This window comes from Phyllobates terribilis, unplaced genomic scaffold (genome assembly GCF_046119375.1).
Source record: "Phyllobates terribilis strain yellow unplaced genomic scaffold, ASM4611937v1 Scaffold_5__5_contigs__length_657084704, whole genome shotgun sequence".
Taxonomy (NCBI): Eukaryota; Metazoa; Chordata; class Amphibia; order Anura; family Dendrobatidae; genus Phyllobates; species Phyllobates terribilis.
In genome coordinates, this window is record NW_027362765.1 from 593535999 (window position 1) to 593558956 (window position 22958).

The 22958-nt window shown below is 45.5% G+C and overlaps 1 protein-coding gene across 1 annotated transcript in view; it reads right to left on the reverse strand.

Moving 5' to 3' along the window:
* LOC141271359 (uncharacterized) overlaps nt 1-22958 on the reverse strand; it is a 72468-nt gene that overhangs the window by 21595 nt on the left and 27915 nt on the right. The window contains exons 3-4 of the mRNA XM_073681463.1: nt 12603-12737; nt 11573-11692 (exon numbers count right to left, since the gene is read on the reverse strand). Coding sequence (XP_073537564.1) covers nt 11573-11692; nt 12603-12737 — 255 coding nt within the window. The remainder of the gene's footprint in view (nt 1-11572; nt 11693-12602; nt 12738-22958) is intronic.

A 22958-nucleotide genomic window follows, 5' to 3' on the forward strand; every position in this document is an offset into this window, starting at 1 on the left:
TTGAGGTGGGAGGCACCGAGTACAAGTGCTCTCTATTTGCTGATGATGTCCTAGTATATATCACTCAATCACATATATCCATCCCTGCTGTTATGGCTGAAATAGATCACTTTGTTACATGGTAAAATTTTAAAATCAATGCAGCGAAGTCTGAGGCCCTCGATGTCTCCCTCCCTAAATCCATATAGGATTCCATCCAGTCCAACTTTCCCTTTGCCTGGCCCTCACAGGGTATCAAATACTTAGGAATTCCTATTCATAGAGACCTCTCCCATCTATGTTATCTTAATTTTGGGCCCTTTATTGAACAATTCCATACAGACCACGGTTGGCAAGTTAGAACTGTAAGATTCACTACGTGAACCACTGGTGTTTTGTGGAAAAGCACATGTACACCGCGTTCCAAATTATTATGCAAAAAGTGTTTAGGAGTGATAAGGGAAGAATTTGTTTGTTTGTCAGTTAAACTCATTGATGGTGATGTGTGTCAGGGCTCTTTATATCACTGTAAGCAATTGCAGACACCTGTGCTAATTAGTTTGGCAGGTGTGTCCAATGAAAGGCAAGACTACTTAAGAAGGCTCTCTCACATTATTAAGCAGCCTACATTTTCTGCCAAAATGGGAAAGAAAAAGGATGTGTCGGCTGCTGAGAAGCAACAAATTGTGGAGTGTTTAGGTCAAGGCATGACTACAATCAACATTGTGCGATGATCAGGATGAAGTGTCTTGGCAATCAAGAAGTATGTAGCTGATTCACAGTACACACGTGTGCGTGCTGATAAGGGCAAATTGAGGACTCTTTCCTACAGGCAATTACGTCAGGTTGAAAGAGCAGCGGCAAAAAAGCCTTGTCATAGCAGCAGACAAGTTTTTGAAGCTGCTTGTGCCTCCAACGTCCCCCGAACAACAAGATGCAGGGTCCTTCAGAGGTTTGCAGCTGTGCATACGCCATCCTGTCGACTTCCTCTATCCACTTCACACAAGCAGAAACGGCTCCAGTGGGCCAAACATTACATGAAGACTGATTTCAAAACTGTTTTGTTCACGGATGAGTGCCGTGCAGCGCTCGATGGTCCAGATGAATGGAGTGGAGGATGGCTGGTTGATGGACACCCCACGCAAACACGGCTACAGCGCCAACAAGGAGGAGGTGGAGTAATGTTTTGGGCTGGAATCATGGGGAGAGAGATTGTCGGCCCCTTTAGGATCCCTGAAGGCGCTAAAGATGAACTCCATAATGTATGTGGATTTTCTCAAACAGCACTTCCTGCCATGGTTCAAGAAGAAGAACCGTGTATTTCACAGCAAGATCATTTTTCTGCATGATAATGCACCATCTCATGCTGCACATAAAACATCTGCATCTCTGGCTGATATGGGCATAAAAGGGGACAAACTTATGGTGTGACCCCCATGCTCCCCTGACCTCTACCCTATTCAGAACCTTTGGAGCATCATTAAAAGGAGTGTCTATGATGGCGGGAGGCAGTTCACATCTAAGCAACAGCTCTGGGAGGGTATTCTGTCCTCATGCAAAACAATTGAAGCAGAAACCATCCAAAACCTGACAAATTCAATGGACGAGAGAGTTCAGAAGCTCCTTTCGAACAAGGGGTCCTATGTGAAAATGTAACATCACCTAGAATAAATTTTTGAGTTGAAAACTGTTTGATTTCAGTTTCTAACAACCTGCTAATGCTTATAATTTCAAAAATGACCATTTTTTTGGTCTTTATTAAAATGAAAATGTTGATCGAAAAGTTTGGGGGATCTAAGAGTGTGGCAACCCAGTAGTCATGATTACTTCGAATTCTGACAATATGAGGGTCATGCTGCAGGTAGTGCAGCAAGAAGGCACTTATGTGTCTTGCGCATCTCGGAGCCCCAAAATTATTTTCCGGGCTAGATGCAGCTAAATATTATTTTTAATTTTAAATCTGGTGAAGCTTATTATAGATGGCCTAATAGGATCAGTGCTGCACACTGCTACAAAGCCCAAATTATTTTCCAGTCAAGATACAGATAAACATGATTAGTAATTTGAAAGCTTAAAACGGTTGGTAGGGTGATTTTAACCAATCATCAAGCTTTTACTCTCCCCAGGATGACACAGGGGTAGAAAAGTCGTTTCGGATCCATGATTTGTTCATCTTTATGAACGTGAGTCTGTCTACATTATCAGTGGAGAGCCGCGTGCCCTTATCTGTCAGCACACCACCAGCAGCGCTGAACACACGTTCAGACAGAACGCTGGCTGCGGGGCATGACAAGATCTCCAAGGCGTAAGTGGCTAGCTCCGGCCATTTATCCAGATTGGAAGCCCAAAAAGAGCAAGGGTCCAGTGACACAGTCGTGGCTTCAATGTTTACTTGGAGATACTCCTGTACCATCGTCTCTAGGCGTTGACTATGTGTCAGACTTCTTGTCTCCTGTGGCCTTGCAAAGGATGGGCTAAAAAAGTGGTGAAATGATTCCGCAAAATTGATGTTACCAGCAGATACTGTGGTTCTGTTACGGTTTGAGTGCTGAACACTTGACGGTCCCACGGTTGGCAAGTTGGAACTGTGAGATTCACTACGTGCACCACTGGTATTTTGTGGAAAAGCACATGTAAGATTCTGCAACAGTCTCTGCTGATACTCCTGCATGCGTGCATCCCTTTCTATGGCAGGAATAATTTCTGCAAATTTACTTTTGTACCGGGGATCTAACAGTGTGGCAACCCAGTAGTCAGGATTATTTCTAATTCTCACAATTCGAGGGTCATGTTGCAGGTAGTGCAGCAAGAAGGCACTCATGTGTGTTGCGCATCCAGGAGCACCAAGTCCCTGTTGTGTTGGTGGCGAGGTAACAATCATGCTTCCTTCCTCTGTCCTCTCCCCCCAACCTCGCACAACAGAAATGTGATCAAGGTCTCCCTCATCTGATGAGTCTTCCATCAGTTCGTCCTCCACTTCTTCCTGGGCTCCTGCACCTTCCTCACTAGTTTGGCTGCTACCATGCGCCCTGGTAAAATCATCTCCCCCACCCTCACATGCCTGCCGCCCTGGTGCTGCCGACCGTCTGGACCTTGCAGATGTTAGCCCTTCCGCATACAACTCCTCCTCCTCTACTTCCTCCACCTCCTCTTGTGCCACCACCTGACTCCGAATTCTGTTTAACATGTGCTCCAGCATGTAAATCACCGGAATAGTCATGCTGATAATGGCATCGTCAGCACTAAACATCTTCGTCGCCATTTCAAAACTGTGCAGAAGGGTGCATAGGTCCCTGATCTGAGACCACTCCTCCAGCGTGATTTGCCCCACCTCTGAATCTCGTTGGCCCAGGCTATACGTCAGAACGTATTGCACCAGGGCTTGTCGGTGCTGCCACAGTCGCTGCAACATGTGCAGAGTTGAATTCCACCGGGTAGGCACATCGCATTTTAGCCGGTGAAGTGGCAGGCCCAACGACTTCTGTAGAGATGTAAGTCGCTGAGCTGCGGGATGCGAACGGCGGAAGTGAGCACACAGCGACCGTGCCCTCTGCAGAAGGCCATCTAGTCTGGGATAGTGGGCTAAAAATTGCTGGACAACCAGGTTCAACACGTGAGCCATACAAGGCACGTGTGTGACATTGCCCCGGCGAAGGGCCGCACCCAGGTTTGCAGCATTGTCGCACACGGCCTTCCCTGGTTTCAGGTCCAGTGGAGACAACCATTCATGAAATTGGTTCTCCAGAGCTGACCACAACTCCTCAGCTGTGTGACTCACATTTCCCAGACATTTCAATGTAAAAACCGCCTGATGACGTTGAGCCCTACTGCCAGCATAGTAAGGAGGTGTGCAGGATCCCTTCTGCGCAGTTAGAAAGCTTGTGGCATGACCAGACAGGCTTTGGGTGCAGGTGGAAGACCGAGAGGAGGTTGAGGAGGCAGAAGCAGTGGAGGAAAAATGACATAAAGAGGATTGACGCACAACTCGTGGGGACGGCAAGACTTGGACAGCAGCCCCTTGTCCTGCTGTCACCATAGTTACCCAGTGCCCAGTCAGCGACATGTAACGCCCCTGTCCATGCCTACTCGTCCAAGTGTCTGTGGTGAAATGCACCCTGTCACACACAGAGTTTCTCAAAGAAGCGGTGATGTTGTGTGCGACATGCTGGTGGAGCGCAGGCACACCTTTCTTTGAGAAGTAGTGCCGACTGGGCATCTGGTACTGGGGCACTGCGACGGACATAAGGTCTCGAAAATCCTCTGTGTCCACCAGGCGGAAAGGCAGCATTTCTGTAGCCAAGAGCTTGCAGATGGTGAAATTCAACCTCTTAGCTTTCTCATGGCTAGGAGGAAATGGTCTTTTACTTGTCCACATCTGAGGGACCGAGGGCTGGCTATTGTGCTTAGACGGGGTTGATAAGGGTGTCCCCGGCAAACTGCCGGTCTGTGAGGAAGATGCAGGCGGACATGTTAGGTTGCCTTGATCCAAAGGTGGTGCTATCGATGTCGGACAGCGCTCAAGACCAGCTGGTGTTACCACCTCCAAAGAAAATGATGACCTGCCAATCACGCTGGCTGTTGCGGGTAAAGAGGTGGCAGGTCTGCGCCCCAAAACAGGTGTGACTGCTGTCCCCCCAGTCACAGAGGATGAAGAGGCCGCGGATGCACAAGATATGGCAGACGGTGGTTGGCCCGGCCGGCTAGACCGTATTGTAGCACACTGAGCTTCCCACTGCAACTTATGCTTCATGTCCATGTGCCGGTTCATGCATGAAGTACTCAAACTATGTATTTTTTGGCCTCTACTTAGCTTTTGCTGACAAATGTTACAGATAACACGAGTTGGGTCATCTTTATCGATCTGAAAAAATGCCCAGGCTATGCAAGGCTTAGCACCCATGCGACCTGAAGAGCCACCACGACTTGTGGTGAGAGGCAGAGTTGTGTTTGAGGATGCAGTTGTTGACGTGCTTCCAGTACTACGTCTCTGTCCAGGAAGGCGCAACCTGACCTCGTCGTCACTAGCATCTTCCTCCACCTCCTCTGCTGACCTCATCTCTTGGCTGACTGTGGGTTGACAGTAAGTGGGATCTCCGACCTCATCATCATCACCCTGTGCGTTATCACACCCGTCGTCCTCAGAGCCAACCTGTTCCTGCCCTGACAAAAAACTAAAGTTGTCGCTCCAATCAGGTATTTGAGTCTTATCATCGTCTTCCTCATTGTCTCCACCAACAGGAGTTACAGTTTGGGAATGAGGGTCTACATTATGGTCAGAACCTTCTGCGTCTGGTCCTGGATCCGACTCATAAAGATTCTGGGCATCAGTGCAGATCATTTCCTCGTCTGGATTCACAGAAGCGCTGGAGTCGACCTCTGATTCCCAGGCTATAGTATGAGTAAACAGCTCTGCAGACTCAACCATCTGTTCTACCTTATACTCAGACGGGCAGCTGGAGATTTGGGAGCTGTGAGGAAGCAAGTGCGATTTGGGTGACACCTTTGAGGACTGGAGTATTTGTGATGTTGAAGTTGATGTGGAGGAGAGCCCACTTAAAGGAGCACTTGATATCCGTTGAAGCACCTGCTGTTTTTGTGCCTCATCTGGAATTTGTAGCGATTGGCGTGGCCGTAAGAAAGGGATCTTATCACATTGTCCGCTAAAAGAAGTAGACATTTTAGTTTGGCTGGAAGATGGTCTTTCTTCTGCACCTACCCCACGGACACAACCTTTTTTCCCCTTCCCAACACGCCTATTCCCCTTTCCACCAGCAGCAGGCCTTTTTCCACTCATTTTGGTGGTTAACTAATTCACAACTCTGGAGTTGTTTGCACAAAAAAACAATGGATGGTAACCGAGCAGAGCTGAGTGGCCAAACTGTGGTATTAGGCCAAAACTATTGGCTGGGTTAGATGCAGAAAAAAATTATTTTTAATTTGCAACCTGATGGAGGTCAGTATAGATGGACTAATAGACCAAGTCCCACACACCGCTAGAAGCCCAAATATTTTTTCAGAGCTAGATGCAGAAAATTTTTTTATTCAATTTGCAACCTGATGGAGGTCAGTATAGATGGACTAATAGACCAAGTCCCACACACTGCTAGAAGCCCAAATATTTTTTCAGAGCTAGATGCAGAAAAAAATTATTTTTAATTTGCAACCTGATGGAGGTCAGTATAGATGGACTAATAGACCAAGTCCCACACACCGCTAGAAGCCCAAATATTTTTTCAGAGCTAGATGCAGAAAAAAATTATTTTTAATTTGCAACCTGATGGAGGTCAGTATAGATGGACTAATAGACCAAGTCCCACACACCGCTAGAAGCCCAAATATTTTTTCAGAGCTAGATGCAGAAAAAAATTATATTCAATTTGCAACCTGCTGGAGGTCAGTATAGAAGGACTAATAGAACAAGTCCCACACACTGCTAGAAGCCCAAATATTTTTTCAGAGCTAAATGAAGAAAAAAATTATTTTTAATTTGCAACCTGATGGAGGTCAGTATAGATGGACTAATAGACCAAGTCCCACACACTGCTAGAAGCCCAAATATTTTTTCAGAGCTAGATGCAGAAAAAAATTATTTTTAATTTGCAACCTGATGGAGGTCAGTATAGATGGACTAATAGACCAAGTCCCACACACTGCTAGAAGCCCAAATATTTTTTCAGAGCTAGATGCAGAAAAAAATTATTTTTAATTTGCAACCTGATGGAGGTCAGTATAGATGGACTAATAGACCAAGTCCCACACACCGCTAGAAGCCCAAATATTTTTTCAGAGCTAGATGCAGAAAAAAATTATATTCAATTTGCAACCTGCTGGACGTCAGTATAGAAGGACTAATAGAACAAGTCCCACACACTGCTAGAAGCCCAAATATTTTTTCAGAGCTAGATGCAGAAAAAAATTATATTCAATTTGCAACCTGCTGGACGTCAGTATAGAAGGACTAATAGAACAAGTCCCACACACCGCTAGAAGCCCAAATATTTTTTCAGAGCTAGATGCAGAAAATTTTTTTATTCAATTTGCAACCTGATGGAGGTCAGTATAAATGGACTAATAGACCAAGTCCCATACACTGCTAGAAGCCCAAATATTTTTTCAGAGCTAGATGCAGAAAAAAATTATTTTTAATTTGCAACCTGATGGAGGTCAGTATAGATGGACTAATAGACCAAGTCCCACACACTGCTAGAAGCCCAAATATTTTTTCAGAGCTAGATGCAGAAAAAAATTATTTTTAATTTGCAACCTGATGGAGGTCAGTATAGATGGACTAATAGAACAAGTCCCACACGCTGCTAGAAGCCCAAATATTTTTTCAGAGATAAATGAAGAAAAAAATTATTTTTAATTTGCAACCTGATGGAGGTCAGTATAGATGGACTAATAGACCAAGTCCCACACACCGCTAGAAGCCCAAATATTTTTTCAGAGCTAGATGCAGAAAAAAATTATATTCAATTTGCAACCTGCTGGAGGTCAGTATAGAAGGACTAATAGAACAAGTCCCACACACTGCTAGAAGCCCAAATATTTTTTCAGAGCTAAATGAAGAAAAAAATTATTTTTAATTTGCAACCTGATGGAGGTCAGTATAGATGGACTAATAGACCAAGTCCCACACACTGCTAGAAGCCCAAATATTTTTTCAGAGCTAGATGCAGAAAAAAATTATATTCAGTTTGCAACCTGATGGAGGTCAGTATAGATGGACTAATAGAATGATGCTATGCCCAAAAGATTTTACTTCACTAGGTGCAGTAAAAAAATTGGTATTCTATACACAGGTGGTATATCTTGCAACACAGATAGGCTACTCCACTGACTAACACACTCTGCAATAGGCCAAAAAGGATTAGCTTTGCTAGATTCAGCCAAATGCTGTGAAAAAAACTTGCACAGCACTGGCACAGACCTGCCTGGCAAAAACTGATAGGAACTGATGTAACCTAGTCCTGAAAAGGACTCCAATTACAATTAGTCTTTACTCCCACAATCTATCTATTTAAGAGCACAGACCTGCCTGATAAAAGTCGTAGGAAATGCTGTAACCTAGTCCTTAAAAGGACTGCAATCACAATTATTCCCTACTCCCAAGCTATCTGTATATTTGTGCGAAAATTGGCTTGAAATTAACAAGGTATAGCGCACACAGCAACAGCGGTGCCGTCTAACACGCAGCTGCAGCAGTGAGAAAATGGTGGCGACGGGGAAAATGGCTTGGTCTTATAGGGCAAGGACATGTGACATACACTGCCAATCACACATGCCCTTGCTTGTGTGAAAAAAAGCACTTCGCTCCGTGTGTGCGCTGCTGATAGGCTGACAGATTGCACCTCCCCACTGCAAATGCGGGAAAGAGAAAAAAAAATGGAGATCTTCATTGTTCCTGCAGAGATCCATCCCCTGCCCCTCCCCCCACCCCGCTGTACACTCAAACTGCGTATTAACATTAATTTTCATCATTACTGAGAAAAAATCCAGTTATGATTTTGGTGCACGAACAGTTATCGAACATAACCTCGAACAGCCGAATTTTTCTCAAATTGTTCGTGTTCGCCGACCGGCTCGAACACCGCCCAAAACAGCTCGAATTTGAGATTGGCGAACAGTTCGAGTAGAACAACGCTCATCTCTAGTGTCGAGCAGCTCGCTCAACTCTAGTAAGTAACCACAGAGGCTTGTGAGGACTGAAGCAATCAGGACATCTTTACATACAGCTAAAAAAGTTTCCCACTACTGTTCAATCCCTATCAACTCCCCTAATAGGTTAGGCAAAAAAAAACCCATACTTATCTTCTGGACACAGAACAACTTCCATGCTCCTTGAGCTACACCTTATCAGCGGCTGCATTAGCCTGGAGTGCTCACATGACATAACCATGTTGCGAGATTGCTTGAAGTGGAGCCCCTCGGGAGACAAGTATGCTTTTTTTTTACTAGACAATTTAAATGGAATCTGTTACTATTTTTTTTACTATGTAGTCTATGAGCTGCATGATGTAGTGACAGATACCCTGATTCCAGCAATGTATCACGTATTGGGCTTCTTGCTGTAATTTTTGTAAAATCCCTGTTTACTCTGCTGTAGATCTAGCAGTTCTAGATCTATTATAATGAACACACAAATCATTGATTCCAGCGATGTATCACTTATTGATTGGGCTGCTTGTTGTAATTTTTGTAAAATCCCTGTTTACTCTGCTGTAGATCTAGCAGTTCTCTGAATGTTGAGCTCTGTATAATAATGCACACACAAATCATTGGCAGCATTTTGTGAACACTGTGTATAGGCAGAAAGCTGAAATTCAATGGTGGATGTGGTGTTACACAGAGCAGGGGGACTGCATAGCATGAGTGATAATTTCCTGCAGCTAAAATACTAATCATCAATAATCATAATAATAATCAATGTTATTGAAACTACAACAAGCAACTATGGTAATTAAGTGATACTTACATACTTACTTACTTATACACTATTTACCTACCATCTTTCCTTTGTTTTTATAAACTGGTTAGTAAATATTTATATTATATTATCTAATCTTTGTGCGTGTCTGCTGATTGCTGCTGTACCCCTCATCCTGTGGCTGTCCCTCGTCCACGCTTCAACTCTAAGAGGTACATTTACGTGGATTCTCTGTGTGTGCCTCCCTGATTGTTTTGGGCACCACATTTTAAAAAAGACATAGACAAATTGGAGCAAGTTCAGAGAAGAGCGACCAGAATGGTGACTGGTCTGCAAACCATGTCCTATGAGGTTGCAGGATTTGGGAATGTTTAGCTTGCAAAAAAGAAGACTGAGAGGAGACTTAATAGCTGTCTACAAATATGTCAAGGGCTGTCACATTGTAGAAGGATCATCTTTATTCTCATTTGCACAAGGAAAGACTAGAAGCAATGGGATGAAACTAAATGGGAGGAGACACAGATTAGATATTAGAAAAAACTTTTTGACAGTTAGGGTGATTAATGAGTGGAACAGGCTGCCACGAGAGGTGGTGAGTTCCCCTTCAATGGACGTCTTCAAACAGAGGCTGGACAGACATCTGTCTGAGATGATTTAGTGAATCCTGCTTTGAGCAGGGGGTTGGACCAGATGACCCAGGAGGTCCCTTCCAACTCTACCATTCTATGATTCTATGATTCTATGATTCTATGATTGATAATGTGCTCTGTAAGTGTCAGTCGAGAGGCGTTGGTGTTAAACACAAGAAAACTCATCTACTGTGAGTCTTTACAACTGCTTTTTCTTGCCAGTTCGGCGAACTGACTATGATTTTAACAACTGGCTCCACAGAGCCAGCTGAATCCCACCCTTGAGATAAACCCTAGGTATACTGTCCAAGTCCTTTTCTGCATTACGGCAGTTAAGAGAGAAGTAGATGTATATGTGTTTGTTTTGTTAACCATTTTTTATCGGGTAAACTGAAACTTTTGTTTAAACATAAACGTTTTGTTTGCAATATTTATTAGTCCTAGAAGGATATTCCAAAATGTAATCCTTTGATTGCATATATAATACCCGACATTGCCTATATGGTGTCCTGCATTATCCTAATCTGTCAATGATGAACTGATAGGACACCTTATAGACCCCATTGGCAGGATATTTGGGTAAAATAAATGCACAACTGAGTCAGCTCACCATTCGGAGTATGGAGCCAAATCGTCTCGCCCGGATCCGGTCAGAGAAGCTGCAGTAACTCAGATGAGGAAAAAGGGGAGGATGATCCAGCATATCAGGCTAATTTCTTAAAATAAAACACAACTTTTATTGTGCCTATTAAAACATTGCTCCACACCAATTGTTCATATGGTGCACTTCAAAGATCAGGACCTACGCGTTTCGATGTTTAAGCCTTAATCATGGTCTCATTATTAAGACTTAAACGTCGAAACGCGTAGATCCTGATCCTTGTAGTGCACCATATGGACAATTGGTGTGGAGCAATGTTTTAATAGGCACAATAAAAGTTGTATTTTATTTTAAGTAATTAGCCTGATACGCTGGATCATCCTCCCCTTTTTCCTCATCTGAGTTAGGTAAAATGTTACCAAAGGCGGTAACTAATCTAAAGATTTACAACTATGAATTCATGGTCAAAACAGAAAATAGCATCTGATCATAATTCCATGCTAAATGCAGGTGAAAAGGGTGTAGGAAACGGTGTGGAAGAAGAAGAGTGGAAGGAAAGGAGAATTAAGGCCCAATTTTGATTACCTACAGCATTTGTCAATATGCCCCAATAAGACATACTGTATGTATGAGGTAACCCCTTTAAGTATGCAAATAAAAAAGCTAAGTGAACAACACAATATGAATAACAGGACATCTGTCAGGGGATTACTCTTCTGAATGCTGATACTGAAGTGAATATTGGTTGTCTTGCAATTAAATTCCCATTAATTGCCAGAGCCAATTGACTTTCCTTTGCTCTCTCCAAGGGATGAAAGCAAGCAATATACTGTCTATATCGAACAATATGCCTTAATGCAGAAATTTCCAGAGGTCTCCCAAAAACAACAGCTTCAAAGATGACATTCTTAAATAGTATTTAAGTATGTTATCTACCTGGAATTCCTAATTCTGGCAAGAAGCGTTTATTTCCAACAGTTGTTGCACTGACAGATAAATCTTCATTAGGTAGAGGTAGACTGCCTTTCTCATTAGTAATGGGCAACGGATTTAGTCCTGGAATTTCAGGAAAACGTACAAGGAAGAAATGTGAAATCTAATGCACAAATAGTTGTAAATGAAACAAGGTATTCAGCTTTATTATCTTTAGGATAGATCATAAAAATCAGACTTCCTACACCCATCACTTATTAGCTGTTGTCAGCTCCATCACTGGTTGGAGTTGGATGGAAACAATGAACGTGGTTGCAGCAGTATGGCTCTGTTCACCATTTTTGACATAGTCTTCACAGTCTGCAACCTCAAGGAACTAATGTTATAGTTTGCAAAAAGTACAGCACTTGGTGTTTTAATTAGACTCTTGATAATGTAAGTTAGAATGATAGTTGGGGGATACAGAACACCATAATCCCACAAATGAGGCTTTAAGTGTCCCATTTGATTGGCGTGATGGTCCCACATAAGCCAGGACAAGCAATACTATTGCTGGAATTCATTGACTTTCCTTGGTTCTAATTTAAGAGTTGAACATGTGCAATATACCATCCATGGCCCATTCACTACTCTTTGAAAATGGTTGAAAACAGTCAATGGTCAAAACAGTTCGACAGCCCCTTTTAATGTAGTATTTGAGTGTCCTATTTCCACTGATCAAAACTGTGATATGTCAAAAGTTGTAATTAAAAAGATTCTCTAAATTAGGCATATGGAGGATTCTTATACATAAAATTCTATATTACACATACAGTAATACTCTGACATATGATACATGGCATGTTTCTATGTAAATGTATTAATATGAATATAACTAAAGTTGTGATCAGATAAGGATTTGGCACCAAACAAATCATGCTGTCTATGGCCCACACTGTATTCTCGGTTCTGTTCTGCCTTGGTGTCAATAGAACTGCACATTTTCGATAGTTTTCTAGTGTACACAAATTCAGACAAATTTGAGGTATTTTACCTTGAACTGCCAATTTTGGTAAGCTAAGTTTATCTCCAACAGTTGCAGCATAGTCAGATGTATCTCCCTTTAGAGGTAGACTGTCTGTTGAATTTATAATGGGCAGAGGATTTAGTGTTGGAATTTCTGGTGAACCTTAAAAAAACACAAAACAGTATGTAAGAAGTGGCCAAGAGAAGCAGCAGTACGCCAGAAAAAAAGGTACAATGTCTTTGATGGTTATATTCAAGGTAGCGACTGTAAGCTTGATGGCTGTCAGTCAGTTTGGGTGGTATTCTTGACATGCTAGAACACAATGTCAACAGTGCTTCAAACAGTACAAAGCCCCCTTTGAATTAGGCAATGTTACTTTACAGATATCCCAGGTTAGCATTACTTTTACACTTACATTTTGACTTTGACTTATTAAGATATATTCATGAATTTAATGAACCAACAGTTTAGCTTTTCTCCACATCACCGATCCTGCTCTAACATGTCTCATTAACAAGTCTTCTTACGACTCATGGCATACCAAAAATGTCCCCGTATCAACAATCTGTTAGATGTCGGGCGTTTGCTGGATCTGAAATTGATTCAGAGCCATGTGAGGATTCTGTGGTCTCCCATTCAAGTCCAGCCAGGGGTGATGTTGCACAGCACTTTCTTCAGTCCCAACACCTAGCTAGTGCACGAGATACTTGGGTTGCATCTTGGGTGTTTGTGCCTAGCACTATGAAGTATAGGTTGCGGAGGGAGTCGGGGCTCCGGCAGCCTAAGTCCGAGATGCGCCACACTGAGCATGTCCGTGACATGGCGGACCGTGATTGGTGGTTCAGGAACCAGCTGATCCGGTGACCTGGCACCACCTGATTGGTCATGGGTGTCGTCACCAATGGTGCGACAGTGGAGCAGGGCTTAATCTTTAAAAGGCCCGCCCACAAACATGGCGGCGCGCTCAGATCATTTGAGCTGGTTGGTTGTGGTGTGCATGCTTGAACTCTTGGGCTCCTCGAAGAGCCATAGCTTTATGCAGGCAGGTAGCTTGAGCCATATAGAGCGGGTCTGCTCAGTCTGGTAGCACGCCGGCTGAGTGCACGAATACCCGGCGGGATCACACCCACATAATAGCGCTGACTGCTATAGCATAGCGCCTGTACCGAAGACAGGGCTACTGCTTCTTCTCCGGTCACACTTCTCCCTGCGGTTCTTGGAGATTGTGTGAACCGCTTTAGCGCCATTCCCCATAGCATAGCGCCTGTATCAAAGACAGGGCTACTGCTTCTCCCACGGTCGCATGTCTCACTGCGGTTCTTGGAGATTGTGCAAACCGTCTTATCCTTCCGTGTGCATTATCACGAAGGGCTAAGATAGTTGTTCGGTGCGTCGCCGGTCGCTCTTCTCCCGTGCAGTTAACGGAGATAGAGCGAACCGCTATACCCGGTCCGGTGTCCTGGTAACATGGACGGGTTATCAGTTTGGTTGTCCTTTCCACCCGGAAAGTGTTCGGCAGCAGTCCATTAGGCTGCATTACGGACCCCGGGGTCGGTTGCGTTTATTAAAATAAAGTTGTCTGCAACCGCCCTCCTAACAGTATCTGAGCGCCAGAGTCTTGCCGAACATGGCCGACAATCAGCAACTGCATCGCTATATACAGCGACTTGAGGCTAGACTTAAGTCTCTGGAGCAAGCTGCCCCGGTCGCTGATATTACTGCAGTAGCTACCCAGGCGGCTTCTCTAGCAGCCAATATGATTAACTCGGCCGCGGTGAATACTGCAACCACTGCAAATGCCCCATTACCCCGTTTTGCTCTCCCGGAAAAATTTTCTGGGGACAGTAAAGCCTGCAGGGGTTTTATTAATTTATGCTACATTCACTTGGAGATGATGGAGGCACGGTTCCCCTCCGAAAGAGCCAAAGTGGGTTACGTCATCTCATTACTCACCCACAGGGCTCTGGAGTGGGCTACTCCACTGTGGGAGCGGAATGACCCTGTAGTAACTAATGCTTGTTTTTTCCTTAGAACCCTAAAGAGTGTTTTCCTGGGGCCTCAGGTCACGCATGATACGGCCCTTAAACTGCTTGCATTGATCCAGGGTTCGGCCACCGCCTGTCACTACGCCATCCAGTTCAGAACCTTAGCGGCTGAACTGGATTGGTCTGAGCGGTCGCTTATTCCGGTGTTTTGGAGGGGCTGGCTGGGCATGTCAAAAATGCTCTGTCTACCAGGGAGATTCCAACCTCTCTGGAGGAGTTAATCTCCCTAGCTAACTGAATAGATTTGCGTCATGTAGAACATAAGTTAGAGCTGGAGGTCCCTGGACCTCAGTATCGGTTGGCACCATCGTTTTCCAGACCCATTTCCAAACCCGCGGCTCCCGACCTTGAGCCTGAGGCTATGGACATATCCCCGACTGTCTCTAGCCCCTCTCGTCCCCGACCTGTACATCTCTTGGAGTGTCCCATTAATAAGGGTTCCAAGCAGTTGGGAGAACGAGTGGGTTTAACCACCGTTGGAGAAGGTGTGTTAGACTCTAGGGCGCTTTCCTCTAAATTATTATGTAAGGTGACATTGTCCTTCGGCACAGCCACGGTTGCTGCCAAGGCCGGGGTGGATTCTGGTGCCGATGACAATTTTTTGTCATTCACCTTTGCCCAGAGGCATGCCATCCATATGGAGTCTCTGCCAAAGCCCATGAACATCAGGGTGGTCAACGGTTCTCGGCTGGACACACAGATTACTCATCAGTAGTGTTGAGCCACCTCCGTAGTGTTCGGGTTCGGTTCGGTTCGTCCAACACCGGGATGTTCGAGGAACTGTTCGTCGAACTGTTCGTGGAACACCTTAGAACACCGTCGAACACCGTTAAAACCAATGGCAGGCAAACAAAAACACATAGAAAACAACTTCAAAGGTGTCCAAAAGCTGACAAACTGCTCAGAAGACACTCTCTTTAAAAAAGCCGGCCGGCAAATTCAGCAGCGGCGTACTCCGGTACCCGACAATTTAGACAAGAAGGAATAGAGCATCACACATAGATTAGATATATAGAAACATGTCAGTCACACATATAAGAAGCACAGTGACAGTGTTGGTTACTGCACTTGTCATTTAGTGTAAAGGATTTATTAAAAAAAATATTAGTGTTTTAATGCACCGTCTCTTTAAAAAAGACGGCGGGCAATTCAGCAGCGGTACCCGACAATTTAGAACAGAAAGAATAGAGCTTCACACATAGATTAGATAGATAGAAACATGTCAGTCACATACATAATAAGTATAGTGACAGTGTTGCTTACTGTACTTGTCATTTAGTGAAAAGGATTAATTTAAAAAAATAATAGTGTTTTCATGCACCGTCTCTTTAAAAAAGCCGTCCGGCAATTCAGCATCTGTACCTGACAATTTAGAACAGAAAGATAGAGCATCACACATAGATTAGATAGATAGAAACATGTCAGTCAGATATATAATAAGTACAGTGATAGTGTTGGTTACTGTACTTGTCATTTAGTGTTAAAATAAAGGATTTATTAAAAAAAAAATTAGCGTGGGGCTCCCCGTAATTTTAGTCTCCAGCGGAGGTTAAGCAGACCGCTGGGGCAGATGTTTGAAGCCTGCGAAGGGGGTAATACCCACGGAGCTACCCATATCAGCCCCCAGCTGAATACCTAGCCTTTACTAGCTATTAAAATGGGGGACCCCCCAAAAAAATGACGTGCGGTCCCCCCTATTTTAATAGCTAGCAAAGGCTAGGCAGACAGCTGGGGGCTGATATTAATAGCTCAGGAAGGGTGCCATGAATATTGGCCCCCTCCCAGGCTAGAAACACCAGCCGTCAGCCGCCCCAGAAATGGCGCATCCATAGGATGCGCCAATTCTGGCACTTAGCCTCGCTCTTCCCACTGCCCTGTAGCGGTGGCAGTGGGGTAATAGGGCTGGGGTTGATGTCAGCTTATAATGCCAGCTGACATCAAGTCCAGGTTAGTAATGGAGAGGCATCTATAAGACACCCCCATTACTAACCTCATAGTGAAAGTTAAAAAAAACACAACACCCAGAATAAAGTCCTTTAATTGAAATAAACACACAATTCTTTATTGTTCTAAATTAAACCATACTTACCGTCAAGCCCATTCCAGCTGAAGCCAACGATCTCCTGCAATAAAAATAAAATAATAAACCAACATCATCCTTACCTTTCGATGGTTCCGAGTACAGCTCCAGCTCTGCTACATCGAGATGACAGGCTGGACCGCAGCAGAACGCTGCCATCCAGCCTGTCAACCCGCAGACACTGAGAAGAGCAGGCTTGCTTGCGCTCCTCAGTGTCTCGCTGTGACGGCATCCAGATGAGCCGAGGTCATGTCCAATGAACTCGGCTCACCTCATGCACGTCACTGACAGCGTGGGAAAATTCTCATGCACTCAGCGCTTCAGCGTGAGAATTTTCCCACGCTGTCAGTGACGTGCATGAGGTGAGCTCATGTCCAATGAACTCAGCTCACCTCATGCACGTCACTGACAGCGTGGGAAAATTCTCCTGCACTCAGCGCTTCAGCGTGAGAATTTTCCCACGCTGTCAGTGACGTGCATGAGGTGAGTTCATGTCCAATGATCTCAGCTCACCTCATGCACGTCACTGACAGCGTGGGAGAATTCTCACGCTGAAGCGCTGAGTGCAGGAGAATTTTCCCACGCTGTCAGTGACGTGCATGAGGTGAGCTGAGTTCATTGGACATGAGCTCACCTCATGCACGTCACTGACAGCGTGGGAGAATTCTCCTGCACTCAGCGCTTCAGCGTGAGAATTTTCCCACGCTGTCAGTGACGTGCATGAGGTGAGCCGAGTTCATTGGACATGACCTCGGCTCATCTGGATGCCGTCACAGAGAGACACTGAGGAGCGCAAGCATGCCTGCTCTTCTCAGTGTCTGCGGGATGACAGGCTGGATGGCAGCGTTCTGCTGCGGTCCAGCCAGTGATCTCGATGTAGCAGAGCTGAAGCTGTCATGGGAACCATGGAAAGGTAAGGATGATGTTGCTTTATTATTTTTCTTTTATTGCAGGAGATCGTTGGCTTCAGCTGGAATGGGCGTGATGGTAAGTATGGTTTAATTTAGAACAATAAAGAATTGTGTGTTTATTTCAATTAAAGGACTTTATTCTGGGTGTTGTGTTTTTTTTTAAATACTTTACTAGAAATTCATGGCGGTCATGTCTAATACTGGCGTGACCCCATGAATTTTGGGCTTTGGCCAGCTGATAATACCAAGCTGGCCCTAACCCCTTTATTACCCAGTGAGCCACCGCACCAGGGCCCTGGATGAGTTGGGTACAGCGCCAGAAGATGGCGCTTCTATGAACGCGCCATTTTCCGGGGTGGCTGCGGACTGCAATTTGCAGCGGGGGGGGGGCCAGAAAGCTTGGGCCTCCCTGCGCTGCAGATTCCAGCCCCCAGCTGCCTAGTTGTACCTGGCTGGGCACAAAAATAGGGCGAAGCCCCACATATTTTTTTTTTAATTATTTCATGAAATTCATGAAATAATTAAGAAAAAAAGGCCTTCCCTATATTGTTGTGTCCGGCCAGGTACAAATAGGCAGCTGGTGGTTGGGGGCAGCCCGTTCCTGCCTGCTGTACCTGGCTGGACACAAATATAGTGCGAAGCCCCACTTCAATTTTTTTAAATTATTTCAGGAAATTCATGAAATAATAAAAAAAAAATTTACGTGGGGCTTCGCACTATATTTGTGTCTAGTCAGGTACAGCAGGCAGGAACGGGCTGCCCCCAACCACCAGCTGCCTATTTGTACCTGACCGGACACAACAATATAGGGAAGCCCTTTTTTTTTAAATTATTTCATGAAATAATTAAAAAAAAATTGACGTGGGGCTCCGCACTATATTTGTGTCCAGCCAGGTACAGCAGGCAGGAACGGGCTGCCCCCAACCAACAGCTGCCTATTTGTACATGGCCGGACACAACAATGTAGGAAAGCCCTTTTTTTCTTAATTATTTCATGAAATAATTTAAAGAAAATTGACGCGGGGCTTCGCCCTGTTTTTGTGTCCAGCCAGGTACAACTAGGCAGCTGGGGGCTGTAATCCGCAGCTCAGGGAGGCCCAAGCTTTCTGGGCCACCCCCACTGCAAATTGCAGTCCGCAGCCACCCCGGAAAATGGCGCGTTCATTGAAGCGCCATCTTCTGGCGCTGTACCCAACTCATCCAGGGCCCTGGTGCGGTGGCTCACTGGGTAATAAAGGGGTTAGGGCCAGCTTGGCATTATCAGCTGGCCCTAAGCCCGAAATTCATGGGGTCTCGCCAGTATTAGACATGACCACCATGAATTTCTAGTAAAGTATTTAAAAAAAACACAACACCCAGAAAAAAGTCCTTTAATTGAAATAAACACACAATTCTTTATTGTTCTAAATTAAACCATACTTACCGTCACGCACATTCCAGCTGAAGCCAACGATCTCCTGAAATAAAAGAAAAATAATAAAGCAACATCATCCTTACCTTTCCATGGTTCCCACGACAGCTTCAGCTCTGCTACATTGAGATGACAGGCTGGACCACAGCAGAACACTGCCATCCAGCCTGTCATCCCGCAGACACTGAGAAGCGCAGGCTTGCTTGCGCTCCACAGTGTCTCTCTGTGAGGGCATCCAGATGAGCCGAGTTAATGTCCAAAGAACTCGGCTCACCTCATGCACGTCACTGACAGCGTGGGAAAATTCTCCTGCACTCAGCGCTTCAGCGTGGGAGAATTCTCACGCTGAAGCGCTGAGTGCAGGAGAATTTTCCCACGCTGTCAGTGACGTGCATGAGGTGAGCTGAGTGCATTGGACATGTGCTCACCTCATGCACGTCACTGACAGCGTGGGAGAGTTCTCCTGCACTCAGCGCTTCAGCGTGAGAATTTTCCCACGCTGTCAGTGACGTGCATGAGGTGAGCTGAGTTCATTGGACATGAACTCGGCTCATCTGGACGCCGTCACAGAGAGACGCTGAGGAGCGCAAGCAAGCCTGCGCTTCTCAGTGTCTGCGGGATGACAGGCTGGATGGCAGCTTTCTGCTGCGGTCCAGCCTGTCATCTCGATGTAGCAGAGCTGAATCTGTCGTGGGAACCATGGAAAGGTAAGGATTATGTTGCTTTATTATTTTTCTTTTATTGCAGGGGATCGTTGGCTTCAGCTGGAATGGGCGTGATGGTAAGTATGGTTTAATTTAGAACAATAAAGAATTGTGTCTTTATTTCAATTAAAGGACTTTATTCTGGGTGTTTGTGTTTTTTTTTAACTTTGACTATGGGGTTAGTAATGGGGGTGTCTTATAGACGCCTCTCCATTACTAACCTGGGCTTGATGTCAGCTGGCATTATAAGCTGACATCAACCCCAGCCCTATTACCCCACTGCCACCACTACAGGGCAGTGGGAAGAGCGAGGCTAAGTGCCAGAATTGGCGCATCCTATGGATGTGCCATTTCTGGGGCGGCTGACGGCTGGTGTTTCTAGCCTGGGAGGGGGCCAATATTCATGGCACCCTTCGTGGGCTATTAATATCAGCCCCCAGCTGTCTGCCTGGCCTTTGCTAGCTATTAAAATAGGGGGGACCCCACGTCAATTTTTTGGGGGGTCCCCCATTTTAATAGCTAGTAAAGGCTAGGCATTCAGCTGGGGGCTGATATTAGTAGCCTGGGAAGCTCCGTGGGTATTATCCCTTCCCAGGCTTCAAACATCTGCCCCAGCTGTCTGCTTAACCTCCGCTAGAGCCTAAAATTACGGGGAACCCCACGCCAATTTTTTTTTAAATAAATCCTTTATTTTAACACTAAATGACAAGTACAGTAATCAACACTGTCACTGTACTTCATATATATGTGACTGACATGTTTCTATCTATCTAATCTATGTGTGATGCTCTATTCCTTCCATTCTAAATTGTCGGGTACCGCTGCTGAATTGCCGGCCGGCTTTTTTAAAGAGACGGTGCATGAAAACACTAATATTTTTTTAAATAAATCCTTTACACTAAATGGCAAGTACAGTAATCAACACTGTCACTGTACTTCTTATATATGTGACTGACATGTTTCTATCTATCTAATCTATGTGTGATTCTCTATTCCTTCCATTCTAAATTGTCGGGTACCGCTGCTGAATTGCCGGCCGGCTTTTTTAAAGAGACGGTGCATGAAAACACTAATTTATTTTTTTAATAAATCCTTTACACTAAATGACAAGTACAGTAAGCAACACTGTCACTGTACTTCTTATATATGTGACTGACATGTTTCTATCTATCTAATCTATGTGTGAAGCTCTATTCTTTCGGTTCTAATTTGTCGGGTACCGGTGTACGCCGCTGCTGAATTGCCGGCTTTTCATGTTTCACTGTGAGCACAGTTCCCATCGATTTGGGCAATCACTCTAATGCCACAACCACCATGGCTGTGGCATTACAGTGAGTGGCAGACAATCCCTGCATGATTGGTGCTCTAAATAGCGCCAGACATGCAGGACACGCTTTTGGTGCACGAACAGTTATCGAACATAACCTCGAACAGCCGAATTTTTTGCAAATCGTTCGGGTTCGTCGAACAGCTCGAACACCGCCCAAAACAGCTCGAATTTGAGATTGGTGAACAGTTCTAGTCGAACACCGCTCATCTCTGCTCATCAGTCAGTTCCCCTCACCATGTCGTTCCCTCAGGGTCACCGGGAGGTTATCTCCTTCCTTATTATCCCCGGGGGATTAGATGAGGTGCTATTGTGTCTTCCATGGCTACATACTCATGCTCCACACATTGATTGGAGTACGGGGAGGATTTCTTCCTGGGGAAAGAATTGTGTGTTCCAATGTATGGTACCAGTCTCTCGGAGGGTAGCCTCTGAGCCTTCTACTAATTTGACCCCTGGCACAGATTCTTTGTCTGTCCCCGAGACTCAGGTCTCGTCAGTTTATGTCGAAAAGAATCCCCGGATAGACCTTTTGTCCCCGTCCATGAATATGGCTAGGGACGATGACGAGCCCAGTCTTACTCTTCCCCCTGGGAGGATGTTCGTTCCTCCTAATCTACAAAAGGAGGTGCTCTCCTGGGCTCATGCCCCTAAGATCGGAGGTCATTTTGGGGTCAAACGTACCACTAAGTTCCTTCAGCGGTCGTATTGGTGGCCCCGGTGGCGCCAGGACGTTAACGAACATATTCTAGCGTGTGCCATCTGTGCGAGAGATAGATCTTTCTGTCAAAGTCCGGCTGGACGTTGCCACTCATTATTCGTGGCGGACTCCACAGATAGTGAGTCGGTTGACACTTCTTGTCGTACCGCTCCCGTGTTCTATCCGGGCGACAGAGTGTGGCTCACGGCTCGCAAAAATAAAGTACGAAGGGAATCTGCCAACTTTGCCCCCCGCTCTACTGGTCCTTTTAAAATTTTGGCCCGAGTAGAGCGTCAAGTGGAGGAGGAGGTTAAAGGGGGGGTATAATGTTAGGTGTCGGGTGTTTGCTGGATCTGAAATGGGTTCAGAGCCATCTGAGGATTCTGTGGTCTCCCATTCAGGTCCAGCTGGGGCTGATGTTGCACAGCATTTCCTTCGGTCCCAACGCCTAGCTAGTGCACGAGATACTCTGGTTGTATCTCGGGTGTTTGTGCCTAGCACTATGAAGTATAGGTTGCGGAGGGAGTCGGGGCTCCGGCAGCCTAAGTCCGAGATGCACCGCAGTGAGCATGTCCGTGACATGGCGGACCATGATTGGTGGTTCAGGAACCAGCTGATCCGGTGACCTGGCACCGCCTGATTGGTCACGGGTGTCGTCACCAATGGTGCGACAGTGGGGCAGGGCTTAATCTTTAAAAGGCCCGCCTACAAACATGGCGGCGCGCTCAGATCATTTGAGCTGGTTGGTTGTGGTGTGCATGCTTGAACTCTTGGGCTCCTCGAAGAACAATAGCTTTATGCAGGCAGGTAGCTTGAGCCATATAGAGTGGGTCTGCTCAGTCCGGTTGCACGCCGATTGAGTGCACGAATACCCGGCGGGTATCACACCCACATACTAGCGCCGACTGCTATAGCATAGCGCCTGTACCGAAGACAGGGCTACTGCTTCTTCTCCGGTCACACGTCTCCCTGCGGCTCTTGGAGATTGTGTGAACCGCTTTAGCGCCATTCCCCATAGCGTAGCGCCTGTATCAAAGACAGGGCTACTGCTTCTCCCACGGTCGCACGTCTCCCTGCGGTTCTTGGAGATTGTGCGAACCGTCTTACCCTTCCATGTGCATTATCACAAAGGGTTAAGATAGTTGTTAGGTGCGTCGCCGGTCGCTCTTCTCCCGTGCAATTAACGGAGGTAGAGCGAACCGCTA